The sequence below is a fragment of the Desmodus rotundus genome, chromosome 7, assembly GCF_022682495.2.
Source record: "Desmodus rotundus isolate HL8 chromosome 7, HLdesRot8A.1, whole genome shotgun sequence".
Taxonomy (NCBI): Eukaryota; Metazoa; Chordata; class Mammalia; order Chiroptera; family Phyllostomidae; genus Desmodus; species Desmodus rotundus.
Genome location: NC_071393.1, coordinates 2,992,766 through 3,010,474, shown reverse-complemented (window position 1 = coordinate 3,010,474; position 17,709 = coordinate 2,992,766). Strand labels below are relative to the sequence as shown.

Below are 17,709 nucleotides of genomic sequence, written 5' to 3'. Positions count from 1 at the left end.
CACCCCCACCTCCTCCTCCGGGACCTGTCCCGAAAGCGTTTGTAGAAAGTGCGGCCGCTCACCCCGCCCCCAGCCGGGGAGGCGGGGAGAAAGGCGGGCTTTCCCTCGCATTCGCCTGTCACGACGCGCAGCAAGGGGAGAGGCGGGCGGCGGATCCAATCAGGGCAGCAGCCGGTGCTCTGTGGAGCAGTTGGCTACAGTTGTTGCAACTTTTTTCGAAAGCTGCGTTTCCCGGGAGATCCTAGGCGGTGACAGACCAGGGTCATGGCTAGAGGTATTTGCCCAGGTGGTCAGCGCCTGGGCTGCTGGGGTGGGGGTCGCGCTGGAGGAGGACCGGGGTGGCAAGAGGGGCGGCGGCGGCGGGGAGGCATCCTCCTGCGGGCCGCTCCGATGGAGCGCGTGGACCGAGGGTGGGTGGGAGGTGTGGGACGCTGAGGAACCTTCCAGGCTCCTCACCCCCCGTCAAGCCTCCAGAAGCCCCTCCCACTCCCGTGCCTCAGTTTCCCCTACGTGTGGGCACAGGCAGGCCTGTGTCTGCAGAGGCAGCGGATCCATATGTCAAAGCCCTTTGGGAACTAAAGCGCAGGTCACCTCCAAGGAATAGTTGTCATTGCTGTAAACACCGGGGAGGGCGAGGCTTCGCTCGCTCTGGGCTCGCTCTGCTGGGGAAAGGAGGTGACCCTGAGGCGTGGGCTCAGACCGGGAACCCACATCACGGGAAGTGGTTCCGAGTGGACGCCGCGGCAGGCACCTGCCTTCTGTCCCCACTCCCTGAGTCAGCTCTGCGCCGCCGGGACAGGGACCCGGCCCCGCTGGTTGGGGGTGAGGCGCATCCCCTGGCACCTCCCCGGGAGGCCCTTCGTTCCGCAGCCGGTCAGGACTCCTGCCCATCTGAGATGACTTGGGTGGGAGGGACAGCACAGCCGCGGGAGGCGATGTCCCTGCCCGAAGTCCTTCTCTGCACACTTAGTTTGCTGTCAGGACGATGAGACCCACGTTATGTGGCAAAGTGATCCCCAACTGCCCGTCATTTCCAGCCGCTGTGTCTCCTTCATGCAAAAATTTGAGCGTGACGGCTGACTCGCATTATTACTTTTAAAAAATAAGTTGAGGTTTTACATTTTTCTCAATATTCCAAGGCGTGGCATTTCAATAGAACTTGGCCTTAATGCAGTCTCCTCCCTAGAGCAATAATAAGGAATAAAATAAGGACTCCTTCAGCAAATATTTGTGGGGCCCTCTGTTTTTCAGGCCTGGCACCCCGCTGCGTCACTTACTCTCCCAGAGTCCCTCTAGGGCCTGATGGGGTGAGACTCACCCAGATTCTGATTAAGAAGTGAGGCATAATGAACTTCGAGTTAAAGAGCTTAATAACTCAATCCACAGAGGAAATTAAGACGAATATTTTTCTCCAGAAAAGTGTTAAGCATCTAAAAGTATATTAATAGTATCTGACTAATTTATCTGACAAACATTAATAAAATATGCTTCCCCGATTCATTTTCCCATCACAGTAAAAATCATTTAATCTACCTATTTCAACAGTAGAGCATTAAAAAAAAATAGTTTGCTTTAATTAATCTTTGCGGGGGGAGGGGCAAAACTAAGCACTTGGCCATTGAAATACTTAAATACTTCATATGGGCCAAATAATACTTATTAATTACCAATACTTAATAATTACCATTAAGGGCTAGGCACTTTATTATCTCAGTTAATCTTTACAAATTGTTATTTCCATTTTTCAGAGGTGGGCGCTGAAGTCCAAAGTCGCTCTCTAGCCTCTGTGCCACTGTACCTGTCTTAGCCGCAGCGGGACAGGAGCTCCCAGCTGCTACGCGGCAGGCTTCCCATACCACCTTTGTAGTTTATCGGTTAGTGATTTCCAATGTCTCACGTGACCCCCAAATTAGTAGTTACTTATTTTGTGGCTGCATTGCTCTCGCAAACTATGAAATTGGACATTTGGTTTCATAACTACCAAATCATTTACAGTACTTCAAACGAGGGGTTCGGGTTTTTTTCTTCTAGAAAAGTGGTCTTTGGGACAAAGGCCACTTTGAGAGGCCACTTGTAGTTCACTTTGAGAGGCCCACCGGGTCCCACAAACAAAAGGGTCAGACAACAGGCGACTCCTCTCTGGTTTTGAAGCTTTAGAATCCTGTACATATTTTCACCCTTGAGTGTGTCCGTTTGAGGAGGTCAGCCCTGCAACTGCACCCTCGGATGGCCTGCTAACTGGTCTCTCTGCGCTTTCGCCACCTCCGACTTACCATCCCTCAGCAGCTGGAAAGCAGATTTTTACCCTGCGACCTCCACTCCACCCCTACCCCCGACCTCCCCGTTGCTCTTAGGACCAAATTCACAGCCCTCGCCATGGCCTATCCGCCCCGCTGTGTCCTCACCGTTCTCCATCCGTCTCTATGTTCACCGCAGGGCTTGAAACAAAGTAGGGATTCAAAAAACGTTTGTGGAATCAATGAATTGCCACGTTAGTGTCCGAGCTCAAGGGAAGCAAGATCCATCCCATACGGTAAACTGCCCTCGTACAGCAGCACCCGGCCCAGAACCCTTAGGGACGTGACGCTTCTCTTCCCTGAGCCTTAATCTCTACATCCGTAAAGTAGGAACGGCACCTTCTCATAAAGGGTTGGGGAGGCTCGACTTAATGAAGCCTGTTACAGGCCCGAACTTACAGTGAGCATTCAATAAGGGCCAGCTCTTCGTATCATCGCTTTGGAATTCTATTTCTGCGAGATCCCGGGCAACGTGAGAGAGTTTTTCTTTCTGCTGATGGGTGTATTTGTTATATGTACATAGAACATCTTACGCACAGAGAAGGGAAAGACTGTTTTAAAACTTTTATGGAATGATTCTGTTAGAATGTCTAGGAACTAGAGCTGCAGTGTGGCGAGGAGTTGGTGCGAGACATACTTTACTGTGCCCCCTGCACTCTGCCGAAACTGAGGGCACTGTGGCCAAGAGTGTGTGAACGTGGGGTGGGGCTTAAAATAGTGTATGAAGTGGACAAGGTGCTTCCTGTTCTCAAACTGTGATTCTCCTAATAGTGTGGTGGCTGAAAAACCTTCTCTGCCCTGCAGATGTGACAGACGCTGTTTCAGATGGCTGCCCGAGTGTCACTTTAGCATTCTCTCTCACTCTCAGCATGGCCTCGTGGTGTTCAAGTGGGCAGTGGAGTGTCTGGGGGGGTGGGGGGCGGCCCCCAGCCCCCAGCCCTGCCCTGAAGGATGCTAAATCCTGAGCGGATTTGAGAGGCTTGCTCCTGAGTAGCGTCCTGCCATTTAATCCCTCTGGGTCTTATTCCTTCTAAGGTGTAGCTACTTAAAGTGACAGCTATTCATTTAACCTGTGGTTGTCAGAAGGCGCCCTGGCTGGGTCTTGGAATTCAAGGTCCTTGACCTTTATCTGTGAGGACACCGAGGCCTAGACTGGGACAGTGACTTGGCCACGGTCGCAAAGCCCCTCTGGGGCTGAGGCAGGGAGAGAAACCCAATCCTTGCTCCCTGGTCGTGACCACAGCAGTGCCAGTGAGGTGCCCAGAGGTGTCTTGTTCACATCTGACTTTGCACAAATACAGGGACTTTTTGGCCTCCGGCCTGCAGACTACAGTGCGGTGGCCCAGGGCACTGAGCCAGGTGGGGATCAGACACCAGCATGCCTGGACCCCTTGCCTACTTAGCCCCTGCTCCTGGGGAGGCGGGATGGGGACAGGAGAACCTGGGGACTTGCTACACCCTTCTGCAATACCATGTGCTCCTCCCCACTGTAATTTCCTCATCTGGGACCAGGAAGGGTTGTGGCTGGGAGTGTAGACTCTGGGGTCATTTGCCTGGAAACTCATTTCTGGTTCGGAGAACTTGGCCGCCCTCCTCACCTTTCTGACCCTCGTTTTCCCCATCTGTGGGAAAGAGATAACAACAGAGCGCACCTTCCTAAACTCCGAACGCTGCGGAGTTTGAGTGAGATCGCGCGAGAGAAGCACCCAGCAAACTTCCCATTATAACCCCGGCTCTCTCTCCCCAGAGCCTGTACCTGTCAAGTACAGACCACCGGGGTTGGCACTTTCTAGTTCTGTGGCCTCGGGCAAGCCTCTGCCCCTCCCTCGAGCCTCAGTATCCACGTCTTAAAGGGGTTTGCTTCAGGACCTGCCCCCATGGGCTTGCGGGAAGGATTAAATGCCCACAAAAAACGCTTCGTGAGCCCAGGCTCGGGCACACCGCTGCTGACTGCGCCTGGCACGGACGGGTCTCCCAAAATATCCATGAGCCAGCGAGCGAAGCCGCCTAGCAGGCGGAGAGCCTGGGCTGTCATCCTCCAGTTCCCCACCTCTTCCTCGGCGAGTGGCTGAGGACACGCGCGAGGGGGCGCGCCCGAGTCGGGATTCGTCATGGCTGCGCGGCCCGCCCTGCCTCCCTCCCCCAGAGCCTCGCAGCGCCGCCCCTGCCAGCCCCTCCCCGCGCCCGGAGCCGGACGGTGGGCGGTGGCAAGCGGGCAGACTGCGAAGGAAGTGCCGCCAGCGCCTCCCTCCCTGCGTCCTCGATCCCAGGCCGGCCGGGGCTGCCGCGGCGCGCGTGTGCCGGGCCCTGCCTCGCAGGCCATGGGGGAAGGGGGCGCCGTGGGGCGCCGCCGGCCCTTCCCCGGGGCGCCGCGGCGGCGCTGGTGGCGGCGGCAGCAGCAGCAGCAACGGCAGCGGCAGCGGTGGTGGCCTGGCCGCAGCGGCGGCGAGGGCGCGGGGCGCGTCGCCATGGGCCTGGCCGGGCTGCAGGTGGGTGTGTCGGGCCCGGCCGCGCGGGGGAGGGCGGCGCGCGGGGCCCGGCCAGGCCGGGCAGCGGGAGTGCTATGTGGGGCCCGGCCCGGCCCGGCCGGCCGGCCCTTGCCTCTGATGGTGCGGGCGGCCCATCGCCGCCGGGCCCTCGGAACATGGCTGCGGCGGGAGGCGCCACCGCGGCGCCCGGCCCGGGCGGCCCCGCTCCCCGCCCCGCCGCGCCCTGAGCGCCCCCTCCCCCGCTTCCCCTGGGTCCCCCTCTCCAGGCAGGAAGATGTCCAAGCCCCGCGCGGTGGAGGCGGCGGCGGCGGCGGCGGCGGTGGCGGTGGCAGCGACGGCCCCGGGCCCGGAGATTGTGGAGCGGAGGGGCCCGGGGAGGCCCCGCACCAACGGGGTAAGCAGGCACCCTCCCCGCACTCACTCAGCGCGCCCCGAGGGCCGGGCGCCCCCGCAGCCCCGCTCCGAGAGCACGTGGGCTTGCCCCGCGGCCCCCCGCCCGCCGCCCCAGGGCCGGGATGCGGGCGGGACGCCCAGCCGGGCAGCTTCCTTTTCTGTTGCCTGCCTGGGAGTGGCGTCCACCCTTGCTCCGCCATGACCCGGGCTGTGTTTGACCTCGGAAAAGTTTGTGTCTTTATGGCATTTCCACACCTGAGACCCAGCTACTCCGGAGGTGGCTGACTTCCAGGGGTGTGCGGCGCCTGCCCGGGTGTCCCTGACTCGGTGTTGAATAGCTCACCAGGCAGAAAGGCCCTAGCATTGTTTCTGGGGAGCCCTCCCGAGGTCTGTGCTTACTCAGAGGCCCCACACCCACAAATGCCAGCAGTGACCTGGCTGCCCCACCCGCTCGCCCACCCCCGTTAGCGTGAAAGTGCCATTTGCAATAGAGTGACGCCCTGAATGCGCTGGCACCAGGCCCCGCTTTCATTTGTGCTCCGCTCCCCACCCGCAGTTACCCCAGAGGATTCCAGCCGCAGTCCCGCCTGCGGGTCCTGGGAGGCTGCTGGGCTGCTTTGGTTTGAGAGGGGCCAGGCTTGGGCACACACAAGGCCCAGGCGGTAGTGACAAGTCCTACCAGCTGACCTCCAGGCCAAGAAGTGGTTAATCGGCTTCCCTGAGGCCTGTTTATGCGCTAGAGTCCCTGTGGCCACTGCCCACAGGCCAGCCCATCCCAGTCTTCCCTTGTTCACTCCCGGTCACCCTGACCTCCCTGCTACTGGTGGGTTGTCTCCTCCTTACATAGACCTTTGTGTGTGGCTGCTTTTCCCGCAGGCCAGATGCCCCCTTAGTGACCAGAACTAGAGACCACATTTGTTCAGGAAAAGGCTGCCTTAGACCTGGGGGGTTCGAAACCTTCCGCTGCCCTGCCGGGGCTGGTGACCCCGGTAGCCCTGCTTCGGAGAGAGGATGATGTCGGGTTTTTTGTCTGTGTTCTACTCGCCCCTTCTGCACGAAATGCTCTGGGATCTTCTCCTTAAAGCCTCTTTCAGAATACGCGTTTGTCGTTTTAGGAGAATGTGTTTACCGGGCAGTCAAAGATCTACACCTACATGAGCCCGAACAAATGCTCTGGAATGCGTTCCCCCCTTCAGGAAGAGAACTCAGTTGCACATCACGAAGTCAAATGCCAGGGGAAGCCATTTGCCGGGATCTACAGGAAACGGGAAGGTAAGCCTCCACGGTGGCCCTTCTCTGACCACGGCTGGCCGGGCTGCAGAAGCCTCTCTCCTCCTAATCACACACCTACAGCACATTTTTATCCAGCCTTTTCACACCCGGGCTCGGAAGGAGCCATGTTCTGGGTTGTTGCTGAGGAGCACAGGCCCCGGGGAAAGGGCGGCCTCTCCCAGGGCGGGCGGGCTGTTGGTCTAACAGGTTCTCCTGCTTTCACAAGAGTCGGCCTGTCCGTCAAGCTCGATCATCCAGCCCAACTGCAAAGATAACACACCTGATTTGCCGTTAAAGAGGCTCACTGGCGCCAGCGTGCGGAAATTACGAGTCTAGGTCGCTTGAGTTCTAACTGTTGTGTGAACACCAGGCCCTGACTTCCTTCCCTTTTATGAGCTGGCCTTGACCTCATTTCTAAAGGTTCTGTCTACTCTAGCGCTCAGAGCTACTCTCTAAAGAACGTAACCTGAAATGAATTAAAATGTTGAACAAGATAATATGTGGTTACTGAAAACTCTCCCTGGCCCCGCAAAACAAGCTGAAGCCTGCTGGAGATCTGTCCTTATCCAGATATTCCCTTTGCAGGCAGCACTGGGGCGTGTTAGCTCTTCCCAGTTCACCCTGCTCCCTTCTCATAAAAGTCGCCTTAAAGGAGCCGCTCCGTACAAGGAAGCGTATTTATTAACAGGAAGTGCCATATGTGATGGGTTAGGCCAGCCCCAGGGGCCAGATCTGAGAACCAGGGGTAGGAGCCAGCCCTGGGCTGATTCGCCCAGTGCGATGCTGTTTTGTCTTCACAGACCTGGGCTCGAACCCTCGCTCTGCCACTGCTGGGGAGGAGGCTTGGGCAGCTTTTCCGACCTTCAGCTTGCCCCTCTGTGAAGTGGGAGAACTCAGGGCTACTCTGAAGAGCAGTCAAAGCGTGGGCGCCAAAGGGCCTTGAGAGAGGCTCCTCCCGGCAGCCTGTCCTCTGCTGGATTTCAAGTGTCACCCTGCTCCTGCGGGCATAGGGGGGTTCTTAGAGCAGCCTCTTGCACTGAAGGGCGGGGGGAGGGCTCTCTCTACATGTGGCCAGCCTGCCTCATCCTGTCTGGAGCAGGGCGGGATGTAAAGGTCCTCAGTGGTGACATGGTGCCCAGTCAGGCTCGTTTGGCTCCGACTGAGACTAGATGGCAGCAATTAGCCCCTCTTCGGAGGGGCCTCCGAGGGCCAGGCTCTCATCCTTGATGCTCAGTCTTTGTCCTGCCCTGATGTGACGGCTGGCGTTTGTGGGCGCCACACTCCTGGGGCCGTGCACGACATCCCGGCCCTCACCCCCTCCAGTTCCACTCAAGAGGGCATGGATGGGAGTGAGGGTGATGCATTTGTTTATTTTTCATCACCCCAAAGGAAACCCAGAATTAGCAGCTATGCCCCATTTCTCCCCTCCCCCAGCCCCAGGCAACTCCCAATCTACTTCCTGTCTCTGTGGATTTCCTTGTTGTGGCGTCCTATAAATGGAATCGCTTAACACGTAGCCTTGTGTGCCGGCCTCTCACTGAGCCTCATGTTTTCTTTCCTTTTATTTAAGTGTTTTAATTGACTGATTTGAGAGAGAAATATCAATTTGCTGTTCCACTTATTTATGCATTCATTGCTTCATTCTTGTATGTGACCAGGGATCGAACCCACAGCCTTGGTGTATCGGGACGATGCTCTAACCAGCTGAGCCGCCCAGCCAGGGTTATGTTTAAGTTTATGAAGAACTGCCAGGCTCTTCCCCAAAATGCGTGCACCGTGGCACATTCCCACCAGCCACGTGTCATTGACTGACTCATTGAAAAGGAAACCCTTTTTAAAAAGTGGCTCGCTCCCCAGTCCTGAGCCTCCATAACTGTTCCAGTAACAAATCAGTTTTTAACGCCCCTGCCTCACAGCGCCCTGACTGGTGTCCCGGCACAGTGTTGAGAACCAGGTGACTGCTTAGCTCGAACCCTCGGAGGTGGGAACTGTGAGGTGCAGCGCTCGGGTGGCACCTGGGGAAGACGCTCTGCATCAAGCCTACTCCTGGCCGCTGAAACTGGCCCACTCTTTAGGAACTTTGCTTTTTCTCTGGGGGTCTGTAGGCCTGTTCCTGAAAGCTACGGGTCAGGCGCTTATGCCAGGATTGCTGCCTGGTGCTTCTGCTTCGGGGTCTGTCCCTCCTCCAGATGCAGAAGAGCAGATGCGTTAATAAACTAGACCCTCTGACAGGGTGTACGGACATCAGGTCACTGCCAGGCCCACTTAAATACCTTGCTCTTTGTCAGTCATATCTCAATAAAACTGGGAAAGAAGGCCGGAGACCAACAGCTCTGCCCGGTGTCTGGGTCCAAAAGTAGAGCCAAGTGACCGTCCCCGGTAGCTGGTAGCGGACACTGGGCTGAGTAGGCCGAGGGCCATTGCTGCCCCACACACCCACGCCCCTGTCCTAGTGCACAGCTCGAGGGCTAGCAATCTGGAGATAGTGTCTAGAGTAAATCTCCTTTCTCCACCCTCTGCCTGCAGAGAAGAGAACCACGGGGAACGCCATCCGAAGCACCATGAAGTCCGAGGAACTAAAGATCAAAGACGCCAGGAGAGGCCCCCTGGCACCTTTTCCAAACCAAATATCTGAAGCAGCAGAACCTCCCAAAACTCCGACCTCGTCTTGTGATTCCCCCAATGCAGCCATCGCCAAGCCGGCCCTGAAGAAGCCCGTCAAGGGCAAGCAGGCCGCTCGGAAGAAGTAAGAGCCTCCCGGAGCCCTGGCTTCCTGTGGCGGCGTAGTCTCCCCAGCCCAGCGGAGCGCGTTGGGGGGCCCTCCCAGCTCCCTCCACGGAGGCTCCCCCCACAGAGGCTCCCCTCTCTCGAGTCACCCCCAGTGGCCCCATTACTTGCCAGTCTGGTGTGTTTCTGGCCAGAGCCCAAGACCCCTCCCCTCCCCACTGAGAGAGGCAGCCTGTCTCCGAGGCGTCCCATGAGACCCCAGGTGTTTAAGTGTCGTGGTTTCCAGGGAGCCGCCCCCTCAGGAGCTGTGTGCCTCCAGGTGCGAGTGTGGTTTTCTCTTCTCCCCTCCCCACCCTAGAGCCCAAGGACGGACGCAACAGAACCGCAAACTCACGGATTTCTACCCCGTGCGGAGGAGCTCCAGGAAGAGTAAAGCAGAGCTGCAGGTAGAGGCAGTTGCCGGCTCCCAGAGGGGCGGGACGGCGCGGCAGCGGCGCTCGGGTGCGCGCACTGAGCTGTCCTTGTGTCTGCCTCTGTGGCCTCCGTTGTCTCCCTGGTCTCATGGGGACCATTGTAACGCTGGGGTCACCATGCAGCTTGGTTAAGATGCCTCTGGGAAGGAGCCTTGGAACCTGCGGCCGGGCAGCCAGGCGCTGCCCTGAGGGCTTCTCCGGGACTTGCGGTCAGGGCCGGGGGACAGGAAGGCCATGAGTTCTTTCTGAGGCCGGCCTGGCTGCTGTCTGGAAGTTCCCATGTTGGGTCTTGGGCGGTATAGAGCAGTGACCGGTTGTGTCACCCCGGGCCGGTTTCTAGCCACCACCCTATGCCTTGGCCACCCTACCTCTAGAACAGGAAGATGGAGTATCTTGTGGGGTTCTTGCGAGGATTAAATGCTAATAGACCTAGAACTGTGCCTGGCACACAGTAGGTGCTGTGTTCCCCTGGCGTTGTCGCATCCCAGGGCTCCTCTCTGCTCGTTGCCACCTAACCATGGGTCCTGAAAAACAGGCAGGAAGGCCAGCTGGACAGGGGGCCCTGCCCACTGCTGTGTTTGCAGAGTGCCAAGCAGTCGATTGATAATCAAGGCTGTGAGGGTGGTTAGCGCCTGGTCATTGAGGAAAGCCCGGGCATGGTCAGCCCTGCAGCCCCCTGGCTGCTTCCCCCCAGCCTCCACTTGGGGCATATGGGCAGCCCCTCCGTCCTCCCATACCCCCAAAGCCACCTGAAGGTGGTGGAGGAGCAGTACTCAGAATTGCCACCCCCACAGAGAGCGGGGGACCCATGCTGCAATAGTCTCCTTCAGCAATTTTTATATTAAGTCTACGGGTACAGATATGGCAGTCTGGTACTCTGTTCCTCTCCTTTTCCTTTGTGTGGGTGGGGCTTCCTTTAAAAGAAAAACGAGACAGCGGTCCGTTTGCTCCTCCAGAGAGCAGCTTTGGCTTTGTTTCCTTAGGAAGGTGTGCCTTGGGCCCCGAGCAGCTGTCACCAGTCTGCCCAGTCAGTCTGGGAGGCAGCGGTGAGCAGGGTGAGGCGGTGGCAGGCCCCAGGGCCCAGACGCCTCCCAGCCCCCGAGGGCCGAGTGCCCATACTGAGAGGCCCTCCGTGCTGCAGGGAGGGGCAGCTGAGTTGGCCTTTTTAACAAAAAAACAAGGGCTTTTCTGTTTGGGGAGTGAAGGCCGCGATGGGATGTGATGCAGGTCTGCTATGCCTAGCAGCGGACTGGTGGAGGGGGACAGACACTTGGCTCCCCAGAGCTCGGGCCACAGCTCAGTGAAGCCACTCTGTCACTGGACGGAGAGCTGTGCTGTGTCCTTCGTGTTTGCGTTGGCACTGCCCAGTGAACACCGGGGCCAGGTGGTAGCTGGCCAAGCAGTGGGCCGGGGTGGAGGGCTGACCTGCCTGCCCTTCTGGGCAGCCAGGGCTGACACTGAGAAGAGCAGCCTGGCAGACGGCATTGGGTCTGAGGACGGCGTGGGCGGGTCCAGGGCAGGAGGGTGGGACCTGGGCCTTGGAGAGCTGCCCCCAACGCGAGCGTTGCCGCGTTGCCACGCTGCCACGCTGCGGGACTCCTCGCTGGCTGGCCTGGCAGTGGGGGGTGACAGCCAGCACAGGGGCAGGGCTGCACTGGTTGGCCGTGCCCCGGCTCTATCCCCAGCCCAGCCCTGGGCCCAGGGTGCACAGCAGCCTGTTGACTGCAGCCAGGGACGTCCTACTTCTGTTCCCTGCTGCTCACTCTGCATCTGTGGGTCTAGGAATTCTCCATCTGGGTGGCGATGTGCCCTGACCCTGACCACGGAGCCTCCAGTGCGAAAGTTAATCTCTTCGGCTTTGTATGCGGGACCTCAAGCTGGTCCCAGTTTCCCTCCGCTCATCCCTTGGTGCCACGCTCACTCAGGGCAGGAAACTCCCCAGTCGTCTGCCCCAGTTGTGCTCCGGTTACTCCATGGACTCAGCCCCCTGTGTCGTCCCTCCCCAGGCTACACCCTCGTCTTTCAGTAATGAGTCCACAGTTGGGGGGGGGGTTTGCTTTGAGGGCTAACTAATGTGCGGCACTGTTCTGGGCTGCCACAGTAAACAAGACCTGGCTCAGCTTATAAAAACAGCCGAAAGCGAGATAATTTCAGGGAGCCCTGTGACGCGAGTGATGCAGTGGTTTGGTAGCGTGGCCAGGCCAAAGCTGCCTGAGCCAGGGTGGTCAGGGACGCTCCCCTGAGGGGCGCCTTTCGAGCAGAGCCTGTGTGCAAGGGAGGAAGCAAGCCAGGGGAGTGGGCTTGGGGGGCACCCCAGGCCCTGAGGCAGGAGCAGGCCTGACTGCGGGAAAGAGCCGAGTGCAGGGGTGGGGCACCAGAGGCCAGGCCTGCTGAACTGAAAGTCCCAGGCCATCAGAAAAACATTCTACAGCTGTAGCAGTGGGAAGCTCCTGAAAGGCTTGCATTTTTGTTTAAATAAAGTTTTTGTTTGGGGATAATTTTCTACATTTGCAGAGGAATCGAAAAGACAGTATGGAGTGTTCCCACGGGTCCTTCCTCAGCCTCCCCCACTGTTACGGTTGCCACGCTAGGGGGCACGACTGTCGGCATATAAGTGCAGGGGTGGGTGAAAGTAGGTCATTGAGAGAACTTACCAGAAGGCCTCGAGCAGGAATGTGAGCTCACCTCATCTCTGTTTCTAAAAGACCCCTGTGGAAGCTGTGTGGACAGCAGAGTGGGGGGCAGGGTGGAGCAGGAGCTGGGAGGCCAGGTGGCTACAGGTAGACTGGGCTGCACCAGCGGGCTTGGCTACAAGGACGCGGGGGACATGGCGGGGAGCTGGGCTCGGGGCTGTCCTGGGTGGTAGGGCAGGGGGTCTTCTGCAGTGCTCAAAAACCCCTCCTGAGGTTGCAGAAACCTGGTCTCGCCTACCACTGTGTCCCCAGCACATACACAGGCGCTCAGTAAACCTGAGTGGACTGGCGACTAGAAAGGTCCCCATGGGCCTCAGGCAGTCTCCACTGGCCCAGGCATTGCCCCAGCTGGGCCCTCTGTGTGGGCAGAGCGTGAGCTCCGCTGGAGGTGGTGGCCCTGCTGCTCATACAGCTCCCACTGTGCTGCCCACAGTGGTGGCTGGGGCCCCTGGCGTGTCTTTGTGCAGCTCCCTCCAGCTCCTGCGTGCTGGCAGAGCAGTGGGACCAGGGTCCGGGGTGGAGGTGGTACCAGGAGGGGCAGGCCCCGGGACCGGTGAGCCCAGAGCATCCCCTCCCCCTGGCCTCTGCGTTCAGGGCGGTGTGGACTCCTTAGGGTAGGCCCTCCTCAGCCGTGCCCGTCTCACGGCACAGCCTGCAACCGGTCCTAGTGATTCTGCATCGAGTTAGAGTCTTTTCTAAGACACCACGTGGGCCAAACAGGACACAACCACCACCCGAGTCTGCCTGGGCTGCTTCTGTGTGTCTCCTGGTCCAGGTGAACCCCAAGCGGCAAATTGTCCACGACAGATGGGCAGTGTGAAAGGGGGCTTGGGGGGCTTGGGCATCCTTGGGGACTGATGTCATGGAGGCCAGCTGTGGGGGGCCTCGTGGTGTGGCCCAGGCAGGTCCCGAATGGCCTGGGAGAGAAGGCTGACGTGTGTTTTGTTTTCTTCCCAGTCTGAAGAAAGGAAAAGAATAGATGAATTGATCGAGAGTGGGAAGGAAGAAGGCATGAAGGTAAGGGCGGCAGGGGCCCCGCGTGGAGGTTAAGGACTCAAGGCCAGGGTGACAGCAGGTGGCTTTAGCCTTTTAGTGGTCACTAACTAGTCAGACTGTCAGGTTGGCATGGGGCCTAATGCTCAAACCCTTGTTCAGGGTCCGTCCCGTGAAGGAAACAGGTGGACGTCGTCTGTGAAATGCTATCCCAAGGGAACGTTTTTTAAACTGTGTTGAAACAGCATAAAGGTTAGGATGTGAGCCAGTCAGAGTCTACGATGAAGGGCACCGAGCAGGTTCACCGTGCTGTGCAGCCACCGCCCCGCCCACCTCCACAACCCAAGTCCTCGAGGGTGGGCACCCCGTCCCCATCAGCGAGCGGTCCCCGCCCAGCCCCTGGCACCCGCCACTCCGCTCTCTGTCTCCATGGATTGCCTGTTTCAGACATTTACGCAGACACCGCCACCATAGAATAAGTAGCTGTTGTATTCGGTTTCTTCCAGTTAGTACGATGCCTGCGAACACTTTTAAAAGGAGAAACGAATAAGTTTTTCCTAAACTCTCTGTTTTTCTGGGACATGGCAGTGCCCAAGAAATATGTGCTTGTCTTGATAAATTTCAGAGACATTTGGGCTGACGAGAGGGAAGGAACTCTGGTGGCCAGATGGGTCTGGGTGGGAGTCAAGGGTCAGAAAGCCCCAGTCCGCGCTGCTGATTTTAGTCCACCTAGGGAGAGCTGAACCTAAGTGTGGGCCCGGCCACAGATCCTTCCCCTGCGTTTGTGACAGGGTGAGGAGGGACACAGGAGGATAAATTTCAGCATAGAGGAGAGACTCAGAGCACTGGGTCCTGCTGTCCCCAGGAGGCCAGCTGCATAGATTTCAGTCTGCGCTACACCATGTCCTGGCCATGTGGCCTTGGACATGGCTCTGCCTCTCTAAGCCTCAGTTTTCTCCCCTGCGCAATGGGGAGACACCCACCTGAGGGCAGATTTCTTGTGAGGGGTGGTGGATCGAGGTGATAGTCGCACACCTGTATATGTTTAATGTACTGCCTACGTAAAATAAGTGGGCTCTACGGCAGACCTCAGGAAAGCTGGTCATGTGAGTGGTGCAGCCCCAGGCACCCTGAGCTGGCCACGCGTGGTGACATGTGGCTGCGACGAACCAACCTTCTCTGTCTCGTCACCTCCCAACAGATTGACCTCATCGATGGCAAAGGCAGGGGCGTGATCGCTACCAAGCAGTTCTCCCGGGGCGAGTTCGTGGTGGAGTACCATGGGGACCTGATCGAGATCACGGACGCCAAGAAGCGGGAGGCTCTGTACGCACAAGACCCCTCCACCGGCTGCTACATGTACTATTTCCAGTACTTGAGCAAAACCTACTGGTGAGTCCATGGGTGCTGCACAGGGCAGGGAGGATGGGCTGCGTGGCCAAGGGCACAAGCGCCTGACTGGCTCTGGCTTCCGGCCCAGTGCTCGTTGCCTTCTTCAAAGCTGTGGAGCCGCTCTCCCCCCTTCTCCTCCTTCATCTGTGGGATTGGAGCTGTGCTGGATGGGGCCGGGGCCTGGCCACGTGAGCGCTGCTCCGAGGCTCACCTGGCCTCCCCTTCTCAGGGCATGTGGCCAGGGCGGCTCTGGAACTCGCCAGCTGCTCCGTTCTCCATATGGGCAGTGCAGTTGATTGCTTTTTTTTTTTTTTAAATAGGCTTTTTTAGAGCAGGTTAGGCTCCCAGCAAAATGGAGTGGAAGGTACAGAGAGTTCCCGTACTCCCTGCCCCACGCACAGCCCCCCCACTCGGCATAGCTGACTTTCACTCAGCCCTTTGTTGTACAGAACCCCACAGCCGCTCAGGCCTCCACAAAGAGCCCTTTGCACTCCCGCCTCCTCCGACCCCCGCCAGACACCCCACCTGGTGCCCCTCTAGGCTCTTAAAGATAGTTTTTTAGGTTGAATTGCTTTCCCCAAAATGGGGCCATAAATCAACATCCCACCAGCAGTGAGAGCAAGCGGCGACTCGGCTGTGTTCCAAAGCCTCTTTATCAATGTAATAACCCTCTGTTGCCCGCCCTCCCCGCCAGCGTGGATGCCACCCGAGAGACAAACCGCCTGGGAAGACTGATCAATCACAGTAAATGTGGGAACTGCCAAACCAAACTGCACGACATCGACGGCGTGCCTCACCTCATCCTCATCGCCTCCCGCGACATCGAGGCCGGGGAGGAGCTCCTGTATGACTATGGGGACCGGAGCCGGGCTTCCATCGAAGCCTACCCTTGGCTGAAGCATTGACCACCCGCTCCCCCTTTCTGCAGTGGACAAAGTGCCCTCAAAGGGAATTGATTTTTTTTTTTTTTTTTTACACACTTAATCTTAGCAGATTACTTCAGATGTTTTTAAAAAAGTATATTAAGATGCCTTTTCACTGTAGTATTTAAATATCTGTTACAGGTTTCCAAGGTGGACTTGAACAGATGGCCTTATATTACCAAAACTTTTCTATTCTAGTTGTTTTTGTACCTTTTTTGCATACAAGCTGGATGTCCGTGCTTCCCGTGCATGCAAGCCAGAGACTCGGCGCAGGTTTCCGAGGAAAGAGTCGAACATGAACCGGGAAGCTGGGCCACGCTCCTGCCTCCAGCTGCAGGGCCAGGACTCTTCCCCACTCCCAACGTCCGTGCGCAGGTGGCGGGAGATGCCGCCTCCCGGCAGCCTGGACGGGATGTAAGCTCTTGTTTTCCTGACATCTCGCCAGGCGCACATGGAAGTGTATGAATATTTTTTAAAAGGGTTTCGCAGTAAGTTAGTCTTCCCCTCTGCTTTCTCGAAAGCTTGCCGTCCCGGTGGCCCCTGGGCACGGGCCGGGCCTAGGTTTACTCTTCCACGGGCTGCGGCTGTGCCGGCACCTCGGAGCACCAGGGCAGCCATCGAAGGAGGTGTGGGCAGGGAAAAGCATTGCTTAGCTGGCCCTGCCAGGGCAGGGCTTCCCAAAACTGGGGTGATTCTTTATAGAAATGTGAACACTGAATTTATTTTAGAAAAATAATAAAAATAAAAAAACAAAAAAGACAAAAAAAAAAGAAAAAAACCACAGAAAACAACTTACATGTACATAGGTCTTAAAGTGAGTGGAGTGGCTGCATTTTTTCCTTTTCCTTTTGGTTTGGTTTTTTGTTTGTTTTTGTAGAGGAGATTTGAGATGGTACTCTATTCTAATCAAAAATAACGTTTTGTAGTGGGACCAGAAATTACTTATCCAGTACCCCCCCCCTCCGCCCCCACCCGACCAGATTCTGCTGGGTTGAAAGTTCCGGACCTGCTGTCAGGCTTTCTGTTTGTCAGACCACCTGGTGTCCTGCCTGTGGCACGCAGGCCACGCAGCCCTGGGCTGCAGGGTGAGCCGGCACCCCAGGGGTCAAGGCTAAGGGTACAGTGTTCACCTCGACTGTGACAGCAGGAGGAGTAAGTAGGCAGCTCCCTCCTCCCTCCTGAAGAGGGGCCGGTTCTCACTCTGTTAACCTGCGGTCTGGGGTCTGGGCCCTGGAGCCATGACCTGGGGTCTCCTGGAGCCGCCCCCCCCCCCCCCCCCCCCCCGCCCGGACCCAGGCAACTGTGAATGGAGACAGGTGTGAGAGCCTGTCCTGAAGCTTGATGCCCTCCAGCCCCGTCCCCCCCCTCCGCCCCCCAGCCTCATGACGGTGCTACCTAAGGAGTCTTCCCCCAGCCCACACTTGCCTGGTCAGTGGTCAGCCAATCGGAGGAGGATCCGACGGAGTGTGTCAATGTGAGATAGAATGTCTTGGTTGTACCTGTTTGTGGTTTAGCTTTGTATTTAAAAAGGAAATAAACTTGAAAATTATTTGTCATCATAAAAATGAAACAAAAATTAAAATATTTATTGCCAGGCAAGGCTACCTGTGTGTGTTTTTTATAAGGTGGAGACAAAAGAGTAGAGTTGGGGCTTCGATTTTCTTTACAAAATGGCCAGGTTTTGGTGACTGTCCTGTGGGACAGTCACTTCATTTGCATGATGGGGTCACTGGGTGCTTGAGAGGATGAAAAGTTCACGCACCTTGAACCCTGACAACGGGACCTGGCTTGCAGTAAACATAAGCGTGAGCTCTCTGATCGTCACTGGTTTCTAATGCACGAGGCTTGGTTTCAGGCACTTCCGGGTCATCACCTACGCCTGCCTGGTGCTTAAGTCCCTCCTGCCAGCCCAGATCTGTCCCCACTGCACACCCCACCACCTACCCTTGACAGGCTGTTCCCTTAGCCCCAGGCACTGGAGGCAGACTGGCACTATGGGTGGGGTCCTTGGTTTATAGGTGAACACCTGGTTCCAGCATCATCTCTGAGAGGTTATC

The 17,709-nt window shown here is 57.4% G+C and overlaps 1 protein-coding gene across 3 annotated transcripts; it reads left to right on the top strand.

Moving 5' to 3' along the window:
• The first annotated feature begins 137 nt into the window (after positions 1-137).
• KMT5A (lysine methyltransferase 5A) lies at positions 138-17,251 on the top strand. 3 transcript variants are annotated; one of them, XM_053927848.1, is made up of 8 exons: positions 138-274; positions 5,053-5,180; positions 6,295-6,451; positions 8,978-9,197; positions 9,537-9,624; positions 13,302-13,361; positions 14,539-14,729; positions 15,424-17,251. In XM_053927848.1, exons 1-8 carry the CDS (start codon positions 265-267, stop codon positions 15,632-15,634), a joined length of 1,065 nt encoding a protein of 354 aa, XP_053783823.1. In that variant the 5' UTR covers positions 138-264; the 3' UTR covers positions 15,635-17,251. The 3 variants fall into 3 exon arrangements, with proteins under 3 accessions (XP_053783823.1, XP_053783822.1, XP_053783824.1); XM_053927849.1 differs by lacking the exon at positions 138-274 and adding an exon at positions 4,657-4,786; XM_053927847.2 differs by lacking the exons at positions 138-274; positions 5,053-5,180 and adding an exon at positions 4,488-4,786.
• Positions 17,252-17,709: the final 458 nt, after the last annotated feature.